This window comes from Ambystoma mexicanum, chromosome 7q (assembly GCF_040938575.1).
Source record: "Ambystoma mexicanum isolate Mex_15411 chromosome 7q, UKY_AmexF1_1, whole genome shotgun sequence".
Taxonomy (NCBI): domain Eukaryota; kingdom Metazoa; phylum Chordata; class Amphibia; order Caudata; family Ambystomatidae; genus Ambystoma; species Ambystoma mexicanum.
The window spans coordinates 913,582,791-913,595,786 of record NC_090941.1 but is presented as its reverse complement, the minus strand read 5'-3'; the positions used below and the strand labels follow the sequence as shown (position 1 = coordinate 913,595,786).

The following is a 12,996-nucleotide window of genomic DNA, read 5'->3' as shown; positions in this document are numbered from 1 at the left end:
CAACCTGCAAGGAGAGAAAAGACACAGGTTAGCAATATAAAAGGCGAACTAGCGCCGCGCATCGCGCATTACTCACCAGACCGCATCGCGCACACCGCGCTTTCGCCTACCGGCCCCATGCTTATCTTCAAACTGCATGACACCACCAAAATAACTTTCCATACCTAAAAGTAAAGAAGCAAGACATTATTGTTCGAACTAAGAGGAACATAAGAACTGCATATAAAGACTGTAAAGCAGCAAACCTACGGAGTCGCAGCAGGCCTGGATTCCCACAGGGGGGCTTGCACCAGTGAAGTAACTTGGTCGCTGCTCGCCCCTGCCACGATGAGCAGGACGGAGAATCTACCTTTTACAATATTAAGGTGAGGAGAGGGCCCAAGGGGGAGGAAGGAGTTGAGGCCAAGGGAGGTGGGAAAACAAAGACAATCTGGTATTGAATCCAGTTCTCCTATATTGCAGACCCATGTTTAACCAGAGGTCTTACCAAGGGACCGGGAGAGGGTTCGAGAGTACAAATCATCCAACCAGGGCTGGGTGGCGCGCCCGTGGATACCAGGTGAGCGTAACAGATTTTAATGATTTACGTAAGCATATTGGCTGTCATGCTTTGTAGTTCCTGTGGCAAACAAATCCAAATTTTAGGGTCATAGACAAGCAAAATGCTGATCTCCTCTAGAGATGCATGAGGAGGGCGGGACCACAAGCAATAGCCTGCCAGATGATCCGTGGTCAACTCTGTTGATACCATTTGAGTTTCTCTGCCAGATAAGGCAGAGCATGACCGTCTAAAGAGCAAATGGAGAAACTTAAAATCTATTCTCTCCTTCACCGGCAGCCAATGTAGAGAGAAAATATCGGTCGATTTTAAAGCTTAGCCTAACTGCACATTCTGTGCTCGCTGAAATCTCATCAATTGTTTCTCTGGGCATCCTGCCAGTACACCGTTTCCGAGAGTTAACCAGAACTCCCACCACCATAGCATAATTGTTTAGAGGTATGAAAGGGAGGGCAAGGCATTGCAGCTGTAAAGAATAGAAGACTGATTGAACCTTGGCTCCCACTTGAGCTTCACTACCAAGATTCGCCTGCCAGATAAGATCCATATTGTTAAGTTTGGGGGGCATAAATGAAACTCACGCCAATGAAACACAGGGGAGGGGGACATTCGGAAGCGTCAGCTATCATTCTAATTAATTATTAGTAGGTTTCCATTCCTTTATTAGTGCGAGAATAGTATATTGAGAAACAGGATTGAAATCAAACTGTGGCGACAATGACAATGGAGACAATGATGCGCTCAGTGCAATAGAGCTTGGATGGGCTAAGGCCTTAGTCAGATTCTAATGTACAGTTTCCAGATTCTTTTTTTCAATTTTGTTTACAAAAAAAAAACAAAAAACATTGAAAGCGGTAGCTTGAGAAGAAGATGGAGCAATGGCTCCTGAGCTGCAGCGAGTATGAAAAAAGATTGACAATCACAGAGAAAACTTTGCAAAGTGTATTGCATGAAATCAGAATTGTATTATGCAAAAATGTAGACTTGGTGTCAAAAGTAGCAGCTTTGTAGTTTGAGTGCAATTTTTACATTCAGCACTGACGTAGGGCTTCTGTTTTCTTCAAAGGCTTTCCCGTCTGCCAATATTTTTTCCTCATTAGTACCCGACAGGGCGTGGCTTTGTCCTCCCAGCCAATGGGGAGGCTCAGAGAGGGGGTATTACCATACAGTAATCACGCTGCTCTGAGCCTCCTCTGGGCTGAAGGCCGCCATCTCCCTCACCGGGGAACAAGGAAAGTCACCAACCCCCTAGCCCTTACCCCTCCCGCCCCACTTACCTTCTTCATTTTGATCCCGATATTAGCGGATAAAATTATCCGCTAATATTGGGATCAGCGGCGTGTCCGCTCCTGATCTGTGACACGCCTTCATGGGAAGGGAGAAGGGACTACCCTTCTCCCGTTCGATGTGGCCATCTTTTTTAAATTTTATTTTTTTATTATCAGTGAACAACTCTCAGTAATGCCACCCTAGCTTAAATGGTGCTAGTGTGAGTACCAAGGGTGCGTGTTCTTTTCAGGTAAGAGTTCAGTATCCCAATCCCTTGACTAAAAAACTCCTCGCAATCAAGTGATGGGTTGATAGAAGACAAGGCATTCGCCAATTGCATGCCTGGAATAGCCTGCAAATCTTTTGTCCCGCGATAGTTAAGTGGCGACTTGGTCAGGATAGCATTAGTTTCCCAGACTGATTTAAAAGAGAATAGGTTAACAAACTTGTCCGACCAGGAGACCAGTTGGAACGGAGGATAGAAAATCTGGCAACGTAAACCAAGATGGCGTCAAGGTAGTGGCCTTGTTGATGGGTAGGGGACATGTCTAAGAGTCTCGGGTCATGGTGTTCAGGAAATCCCATAAAATCAGCAGAATCTGCAGAAGTAGGGTCCTCTAGCCAGATATTAAAGTCCCCAATAAAAGCCATCAGCTGATGTCCAATTCCAGTGTTGGATAAGAAAGGTCAAGACTGGTCAAGAACGTTTTAGCATGACAGAGGTAGGGGGGCGTTTGTATATGCCAATATGATTTTAAGAGAAGTGGCAGGAGATAGCTAGACAATTACATGTCCCACCTGAGATATATCATCCAAGCAAAGAGGTTACAGAAGTGATGTTTTCAGGCAAGTTCGGTGAATAACTGCAAAGCACCCTTTTAATTGAACAATTAATGACTTTATTTATATACCCTGGCCGGACTAACATGTGGTACATGGCTGAGGACGCATCATTGAACCATGTTTCTCTAACAGAAACAAATCTAAGCCATATTCCTCATAAAAGGCAGTTCGCCTGCATGCAACCCTACAGACCTAGCATTCACTAAAGAAGCTTTTAGTGAAGGTGGCGAGTATGTCACCACCCAGTCCTTAGAAGCGAACATCCCTCAATCCCATGGACACAGATTTTGTTTAGTCTCCAGTCCCTTTAACATAAAATGACCCGAGTTATGTCTTATGGCCAACAGCGTATCCCTAGAGTAAACGACTGGCCATGGAATCTAGACATCGTTCACACAATCAACACTGAAAGGACTCACCTTACACCTCATCCAACAAACAGAGCAGGGGATGACGACAGTGTCAAAAAGGGCAGCATTCCATGCCAAATGGCCAAATAACGTCCAGAACCGGTGCCAAAACAGGGTTTGCAAGTCTTTTATGCCTGTGGGTCAAGGAGATGAGGGAATACTAGCTGCGATGGCGCCAGGACAGATGGGAAATGTAGCTCCCAACTATAAAACGTACACTATATGAAAAATGAACAAAGTGTCTAAAAGATTAAACCATTAACATCTGATCGTCTAAAATAAAATTGAACACATTTTACGACCGAGGCTTCTAAAGTGTTATCGTGAAAACAGTGTTCATATGTGGATCCCTTAGGAGCACAGAGCTGAATCAGATTCCGAACTATGTGACTGTGAGCACCCCACAAGCTTTTGATTATTAAAATACATCAAATTCAATTTGGACTTGGAAAATGGCATCATAGTTTATTTTCTAATTCACAATAAGGTTGTTATTGGTCATAGAATTGACGTAGGCCTCAACCATCTTCAATGCTTCACGGGTCCAAACCAGCAGGACTGCATCATCTGCATAACTCAGGATCGGAATCAATCTTCTTCCTACCCTTGTTACGTCAGATATATTACTTCTAGTACATTCAGTAGCGAATTGGTATATAAAATAAAAAGGGTGGGCGCCAGCAAACATCCATAGCCCATCACATATCCACCCCAGACCCATCTGTCAGCTCTTCATTCCTACCATAATGTACTCTTTAGATAATATTGCAATGCAGTCCCATTGCCAATTCCCACGTGGAGTTCCGAAACTGTTTCCTTTCTACGTTAACAAATGTGTCAGTCTATAAAAAAATTAAAGAATTCAATCCGCAGACTATTTGGACAAAATTAATTGAAGGTTCAGAACTTGATAAGTGCTTTCCGAAAGGCAAGGAGTCACTCAAAATTTCATTTTTTATCAATCTCAGCGTAGCATGTATTACTCTTCGAAACAATTTGGCAGTTATGCAGAGCAAGGTAATTGGTCTCTAAGGGGCAGGAAGGGCTCTATTAATCTTCTAAAACAGGGTCAAAGACCATGGATAGTAACAGTGTCCATAAATCAGAGTCACACTCGTAAATGTCAACAGGTACGCCATGACAGCACATGGCCCAACAAATTGGTTTTAAGCTATGATCATCCCTGCAGAGGTCCTACGTTGATGATGTGCTTTGGCCATGCACCATCCAGGCTAGAAGCCTCTGTCATAAATCAACAGGAATACGATTTGGAACTGGTCTTTCTTGCACATTTCTTCAACATGTACTATAGAATGTAAAATTTGGTAGGAAATGATGCATAGTACCACATACAGTATAATGGTGTATAATAAAGGAACAGTATAATGATGTATAATAAACAAAATGAGTTGCTTTTAATATTATGAAATAAGCAATGCAAATATATTTACCTGTTGTGCTTTGGTGACCATATCCCGGTACACTGTGTCCATACTGGAATTTGTCAAACTTGCCAGCACTGACACAACGGTCTCCGCTTGAACTTTATCAAAGCCTAAATACAATTGAAAATCATGGTGATCAATTCAACACCAACAACAACAAAAGGTCAATTTATAACGATTGTATTAACATTTAATGGCCATCTCCCTTTGTCCCCCGCCCATCTCATTCTTTTAGTGCCATCTGTGAGAAACCCAAGGGTATTCTCCCACCTACTCACCCAGGATCTTCCATTCATGTGGCCAGGGAATCGCTATTGGATCCCCGACCCTGGGGGTGGACAAGCGAGAGAGGATCACCTGAGTGGAGGGTCACGAGGGATTGGGAGGAGAATGCCCAAGAGCAAAACACGTTATTCCCCATCTCCCCATTTTCATCAGAAATCCCTTCCTCAGCCTTCATGGGATATTTCCAATCCCATTCCATCCCCCCCTCCCCATTTCCGACTAATACTGGGAAGAACATGCAACCAAGAGTAGTGAGGATTACCTAGGAGAAACACCCTGAGAAACAGAGGGAAAGCCGCCACCTACTACCATTAGGTTGTCCCATTAATAAAATCAGGCAGGGTCAGGCATTTAACACTGCCCACTCACACCCGACTTAATTTGACTCTTTTCAGGACTGAAGGACAGGCATGGCCTGTTAATTGGAGTATTGGAGGTCAGGCAAGCCCAGCCCTAACCACACCGCCCATTGATAAAACACAGATGTATAAAAGGAGACTGCAAAGAGGGCAGCGAGAGCAGCAGTTGGAAGAGCAGAAGGGAGGCTGTGTGGCCGAGTCCAGCAGTGGATTCCTTCTCAGCCTCAGTCCAATTTTTGTCAGAAGTAGAGAGCGAGCTGGGGATGTCGTCTGGACCAGAGAAGCCAAGGAGCAGAGAGTGGCAGGAGCTGGAGAAGACCAGCGTGCCGATATCCTGGCCCGGTTTCTCAGGGGCTGCAGCGTGGTGAGGGAGCCGTGTCTCCAAGGAGCCAGAATGAGGCTGCCTGCATCCTTCTTGCAGCATTCAATGGAGTGCTCGTTCCCTTGGGACATTAGCCGTCCCTAAGGTTGTCTGAGGGGCAGGTGGCGAGACCCTGACCTCAACCCTGCGTATCCTGAAGGTACTGTCTGTCAAGGCGACGCTGCCTGGTTAGTTTCGTGAAAGTCAATGAGAGAGAAATTCGGAAGCGTGCATGTGACTGCAGCGGAGCAGGAGGAAGGCACAAACTGCAAAGCGGCAGGGACCGAAAAGCAAGCGACAGATTGCAAAGATGCATGAAAACAGAAAACAAGTGAAAAGAGTGTAAAGCGACACGAAGCAAGAAAGCGAGAGAATATAATCCTTTTGTGAACTTAAAGTCCACTATTGTCCACAGGGAGAGGGGCATTGTGGGACTTGTAGTGAAGAGCCAAGTTGTACGAGCAAGCCAAAGGGGTCTGGTACCTGCATATATGAGAAAGTTAAAGGGGTCTGGGACCCATGTAATAAAGAAGAATATATACTTGAAAGACCAGCATTGCCTCATCCAAAAAGAAGCCACTAGTGTTTCATGGAAAGACAGAAATAAGAGGGTGCAAGTAACCCGAAAGAGAAGTGAAGGTGCAAGGTAGCACCGGTGAACGAAACAAGTGTGCAAGAGGCATAGTAAGGAAAACAACAGGTGCAAGTGTGCACGAAAGCTAAGAAATGAACGTGCAAGAGGCACAGTGACGAATAAGTGAACCCAAATTAAAAGTGCCAGGGGCACGGGAAGCTGAGAGAAAGCATGACAAAAAGGTGCAAGTGAGCGCAACCAAGTGAATGATAACCAAGGGGTGCAGGAAACACCTGGAAGAGGAAAGGATAGAAGAGAAGGAAGTACAGGAAATACAAAGATCAGAGTGGTTGCACTTAGGATGAGCCAAGAACCTAGCGTTTTTGAAAGTCTATGATATTACCCCATTAGAAGGTTGTACGTGAAAGAACTGAAGAGAAAGGCACATCTTGACAAGTTTCACTTTTTTTGTTTGAAACTGATGAGGCCTAAGCTTGGGGAAGGGAATCCCAAGAGGCCCAACCGAGGTGTACTTTTATTTTGTGAAACAGAAAGGCATAAGCTTGGGAAGGGAAACCCTGAGAGGCCTAACAATTTTGATATTAAATTAACTGAAATTTGGGAAAGGGAACCCTGATAAGTTGAATGAGGAACGGTGTTATATTCCTTTTGTTCTGTTGAACTTGGACAAGTTGAAGGTTGGGGAAGGGAATCTCAAGGAATCAAAGACATTGAAAGTATTTGAGAATACTGCAAGGGCCCTGTGGAGAAGGTCTTACGAGCAGCCCTTCTTGATTGAACCCATTTTTGTGACATTGACCAAACTACACTTGGTGAGAAGACCACCTGAAACCTACCCTGGTTTCCCTTTTTCTTTTGAACCACTATCTTTCCTTTTTAAAGACTTTTGAACACATTTTTGTAAAGGGTGAGGGCAAGCATAGGTTTAGACACAGATGGATTATTGTTTTGGACTTTCAGACATCGACAGCCCTTAGAAACATCAGTTAAGGGAACCATCCCTTCAGAGAGCTAGGGCCAGTTAGGCCTTACACCAACCCAGGAACCTTAGTAAACAAAGGTTTTGAAACTAACATATTTGAGTCTTTGTTCTCTTGCTACCATGCCAGTCTCACACAACCCCACTCCTCTAGTGTCAGATCCAACACATCGGGATCTCTGTTGGTGAGTTTAATGAGGCTTTCATGTATACAAGAGAACATATTTTGTAAAAAGCTCACACTCAGGCTTTTCTGGTGGAGGGTGGTGGCTTACTATGCTCCATCTGTTATGATCTTACACTAGATAGACATTTACGTTGTCCCAAACGCTTCAGATGATATACTGGTGTGACAGCTGAAGGGCAACGATTACTATCAATTGTTACAATTCAAGCTGAAGGGCACAGTCCAGAAGGTCTCAAAAGACTCTGCTTTACGTGGGTGTCTAGCTACTCATCATGAAGATGATTTCATTTGGACAGTCGGCCATACAAAACCATTTCTTATACATGTATTACACAAATAAGAAAAACATCCTCCAGGTTGTCCAATCGCTTCCTCTATAAAATAGAGAGAAATATTAACAGAATCCTTTGATTTCTTTTAATCAACTGAGAAAAGTATCATAGATCTAGACATCGGATTACTGCAATTTGAGGGAAAGAGGAATATCTCTCAACTTTATGCATGATTTCACTTTATATCTCGATTTCCCATTAATTGAAATGATGGTGGGTGAGGCGCCTTCTTTAAAGATTAGCCTCCTCATTCGAAATTACAAAATATCGGTTAAGAATGAAATCTATTTTAGAACACAACTATTTTGTACTTCATGTGAAGTTCCATTTTGAACTTCCTGGGACTGCAAAGGGTATGAAGTTTGCTTCTTCTGCATATTTAACGTAAAGGATATTTTAGAAACAGTTTCTAGCATCACCTAAACTTGCACATTGTTGTGCATGTCAAAAACCGGATGCACTTTATTGACAATGTTTCGTTTATATTGCACAGGAGTGGTTCTATTCTGCATAATTTCATGGTCAGAAAAGAATGAGAATTTAATTATAAACTTCATGGCTACGATGTCACAAAAACACATAATGAAGCCAGGTAAAAGGCTTTAGAAGAAGAAAGTTGGAAAGATCTCATTATGGCAGCTACACAAGCAAAACGAAGATGTTTGGGAACTGCTGAACCAGGGTCCAAAGCATACTCACAATGGTATCAGGGTGAATCGTTTCTCATCCGTCTATGGCGCTGCTTTCACCACAAGCATAGTGGATTACGTGTTTTCAGAGGCCAAGGGGGATTTGTCTCAGAGGTTTGAGGCTCTATTTGTCCATTTGAAAATCCGACTACATTAAAGCAGGATTCATGAAGGAAAAATCTCTGGATTCGATGCAATTCCTTCAGATTTTGTGCCCAGTTCTCACACAAACCTTTAATTGAATGCTGGAGCAAGGTAGGTTTCTGACATCATGCGTCTGTGCAGTCAAGGGGAATCGAGAATCCCCTGTTGCCTACAGACCCATCTCCCACCTGCACGAGCAATTTAAACATTTTGGTAGGGCGGTCCTGGCTAGCCTCCAAAAGTGGGTGGACAGTGAGCACATCCTTGTCGATAGCCAACTGGGGATTCGGGAGGGAGTCAGTACTAAAGTGCAGATGTCGCTGCACTATAGTTAAGTTGAATAATGAATAACATAAGAAATCCCCCCAAAAATTGTTAACGATTACGTTTTTGAAAGTCGTAGTGTGAAAAACCCTTTGGCAGATTTGGACCAAACAATTTGGACACAAAGCATTGCCTTAAATCCCTTGAATGGTTTGGGGAAAATCCATCCAGTCGATTTTGAAATATTCGACAGAGAACGGGGTGTCTGCCGTGCCTTAAAACCTTTAGATAGGTATTGGTGATTTACAGCATATCGGATGAGAGAGGCTAATAACTTTTGATAAAATGTACAAAACCCAAGACTGGAACTTAGTTTATGAAATAAAGGGACACTGAAAGGAACATTACAATAGCATTTAAGAAATTAGTTTAAGAATGTTTGTACCATACCATTGAGAAACAACCAAGAACATCTATTCAGACCATCACAATATTCTCTATCAAATCAATCCATACACAATATTTGTAGGATTTATGACAGGGATCGACACAAATAACCACACAATTTGAAAGGAAGTTCCAAAAGTGTTTATATAATCTCACAAATAGTTTGGCCCCAGACCGACCTGAGAATCGCTCAGCGAATTGGATTCTTAGGGGAAGTGGCAGTCAGATGTCTGCTCCGATCCTCCCCTCCGCCTCCCTCCCTCCATTCATCTCTCCCTCCCTCACTCACACTCTCTCTCTCTCTCGCTCTCTCTCTCCCTCCCTCCCTCCCTCCCTCCCTCCATCCATCCATCTCGTGCTCCTACCTCTCGCAGGCAACTCTCTTCCTCCCTCTCATACCAACAGGTAACCCCTACTGTTGGTTATTCTTCCTATGGCTGTTGGTGGTATCCCTGAAACGTTGGCCAACTTAATCCTTAGAGGCTTTCCGGCTTTCCCTCTCTTAGCCCTGTGTGTTGGTCTAAGGGAGTTTTCAGAATGGGGCCCACTTCCACACAGGGTCGCTTGCTCTCCACGCAGGTGCGATCTCACCGGACCCTTTACTACTCTGGCATCAAATGACGTTCTCCTGTCCAACAGACTTCCATTGCGCTCACTCTCTGCCTTCTGAACCCCCACCCTTTGATGTTACTTCTCTTCTTATCTCACTGTTACTATTAACTCCAGTTACCACCCTAGTACTCCCTTTCACTGGTATTCTCTCCTTCCTACTTCTTAGCACTAGTCCTATTCCGCTGCTACCACTGCTTCTATACTACTGCCTCTCTCTCTCTAGTCTCACTGTTTATGGCCACTACTACCACTCCTTTCTACTACCACTCTTATTCTACCACTATTACATTCACTCTGTACTCTCACGCACAATCATTCCACAGGCCCCTCTCTCCAATAACCTCCACAATCAGTCCTCACTCTTCCCCCTCTGGCCTCGCAAACATCCTCCTCCATCTCCTGTCCTCACCCAACTAACTTACAGTAAGACACTACCTTAAATAACCCTTCCCCCTCCCAGGATTTGTCCACTTACTGTGTCCAATAGCTTACCTGCATTGCAAGGGGTGTGACATGGGAAGGGCTTAGAAGGGCTTGTAAGCCCTACCCCCCTCTCTGCGCACAGCTGCTTCATTTCTAACAGGGCCAAAGACGTGGCCATTGGGGAACTGCTGTTTCCCAATTCCATGGCTTACACACAGGCCCCCCTCCAACTATCTCAATTCCTGATGGAAAAATGGGGTTACCATCGCTATGGCCTCCGTAGGACCTTTTAGTTACAAATACTCCCTGGTAGGCTAACAGGTATGATCTATTAAGGTTGCCATGGAGGTCTTTCATTAATAAAATCCCTGGTTTCTAGTACAGGGTTGTCCAACTCAAGGCCTCGAGAGCAGATTTTCAAGATATGCCTTATTAATATTCATGAGAAATGTGCATACTATGATTCTAAATGCATGCACATTTTTGTTCATGTATATTACTGAGGAATTACCTGAAAATGTCCAGCCCTCGAGGCCTGAAGTTGGACAATCCTCGTTTAGGGACTGTTCCTGGGCATGCTGGCTCCAGAGCTGTGCTCTTTATGCACCATCTGTTCCCTCCTACCCCCGGCAGTACTTCTCCCTCTGCAGCGGCCTGTGTGCCTTGGCTTCCGCTACCAGGCAGCGACTCCGCCCCCCTCCCCTCTTCTACGCCAGAGCTTGTCAGTGATGCTGCAGTGTCCTTGGGGAAGGCGTCCTGCAAGCAGCCCTTGGAAACATGCACCGGCTTGTGGCTTCTATGCTCTTCACACTGCGGGCCCCGGTGCTGGTCCCTCCACTCACGGCCGTCTCACTGTCTACGCTGCGGTCTGCCTCAGCAGCCAGGGCACTGGCAATTCAGGTAAAGAGGGAAATGGAGGCGCCTTGGAATGGCGTTAGTGTTGGGCTGTCTCCCACCCTGGACAGGGCCGAGAAGGCAACCCCGTCACATACCTCCACACCTGCTTTGCACCAATTCTCTTCAGTCGCCTGTCCCAGTCTCCCGCCTAGCATACTTGGTTTGGGATGGACTTGAATTAACTGGTGAATGTTCGCTCTCTGGCATTGGTAGGAGCGATGCCCTTTTCTCTCACAATCATAACACTTGGTTGCCCTGTTTACCCAAGGTGGTCTGACGCTGAACCATTGGATGACCCCCGATTGTCTGATGATAAAGTCTTCCGGGATATTGGGGTTGGTTAAGACCAGAAAGTTCTAGACAGTCTTGTTGACTGGGACCTTGCAGAGAAGTAGGAGACCCACTCTCCATGGATGCAATATGTTGCCATAGGCTTCCCTTTGGGTTCACTATCGGGTGGTAACAACTCGAGGTGGATGCTGTTATAAATGCTGCCCGAGTCCAATAAAGCCCAAACGACTGTCCCTGGAGCAATATGGGTATATGATGTCCATTCTCTAAGAACTCGCCCTGGAATAAGTGGTTTACAGCATGACCGCCACTTGGCAGCTTTTCCAGGTGTGTTCTGTTTTCCTGCCATCTCCCTAGGTATCCGATCTAGGTGCCAACCAAGTTCTTCCTGTGTTCGGAATAGCATCTCCTCTGTTGGACCCTCATCAGTATTGTGATCCAAATCCTCTGGCAATTGTTGGAGTAACACTGCCTGCAATTGGGCTCTATCTTCTGTAGATGGCCCATGTTCCTCTTCATCAGAAAAGGGGCCCGGATGGAAGGAAGTGGTTCTCCAATTTGCCCTCGATTCTGATGATCGTCAATGGCCCTTTCTTTGAGTGGTCGGGGGTTGCTCTGGTCTCGTCTCAACTTATCCGAGATGGCGCTTCAGCCTCCCTGTAGGACATGGACTTTCTATTATTTTCCAATCTTGCCTCACGGTTCCAAAGCTGGACAAGGTGGGCTGCCAGATGGCTCTTTAGGGAATGCTGGGTTTTTATGCCGCACCTTCCCGTTGGTTCTCTCTCTGACCACAGCTGGTATTGGAGACAACTCAAATCCCTTCTCCTTGTGATACAGGATTTACTGGGCCTTTTCTTTCAAGAAACTCACACCTTCCCATCTAGTTAGATTGCGGTCATCGGTTCAGGGCAATGTTCTCCAAACGTTGGAACTGGGTTCTCTTTCTAGATGAAATAGGCCACACACACACACACACCCACACACCCACACGGCCCCACACCCACACACCCACACACGGCCCCACACACACACACAACCTTTCCACAACTGCAAAGCTTTAAGAGTTAAGCTGAAAAGGAGGGCCAGGACAATGGTGGGACAATGGACAGGGCTGATTACAGTAACAATTCATACTGAAGCTTGAGCCGGAACAGGTGGACTGGAGAATGTATCTGATGCAGTCTTGTGGGAGATCCACCCATAGATCAGACTCCATTATGGCTTTCTCGTTGCAGGGAATCCAATAGTGGTAAGCCCACAGGACCACAAACATTTTCCTATGAAGGTTTTCTAGATGATATGTATGCTCGATTGGCAAGAGAATGGAAGATGAACCCGGCGATTTGGGTTCCTGGCGAGAGTTGTCCAGATGGGTGCCCCTGGGAAGGCGTCTCTGCCTCGTGCTTCTCCATCTTTGGGTGGCTGTGGGTGATCTCGGTTTTAGGCCCTGGCCTATCCCACTTCTAACACCATGTGTGACTGGGATCACCACAAATAACCACTCCGGACATTCAAATAAAGTTCCATGGGTATTTATTGAATCTCAAAAATATTTTGGCTGAGGGATTCTTGGGTCGGTTTAGGGTCAATCAGATTCTTGGT

General features: G+C 45.3%; 1 protein-coding gene across 2 annotated transcripts in view; it reads right to left on the bottom strand.

Moving 5' to 3' along the window:
• CCDC90B (coiled-coil domain containing 90B) overlaps positions 1–12,996 on the bottom strand; it is a 382,474-nt gene that overhangs the window by 273,713 nt on the left and 95,765 nt on the right. For both annotated transcript variants that reach the window (XM_069639861.1, XM_069639862.1), the window contains exon 3: positions 4,533–4,636. In XM_069639861.1, coding sequence (XP_069495962.1) covers positions 4,533–4,636 — 104 coding nt within the window. The remainder of the gene's footprint in view (positions 1–4,532; positions 4,637–12,996) is intronic.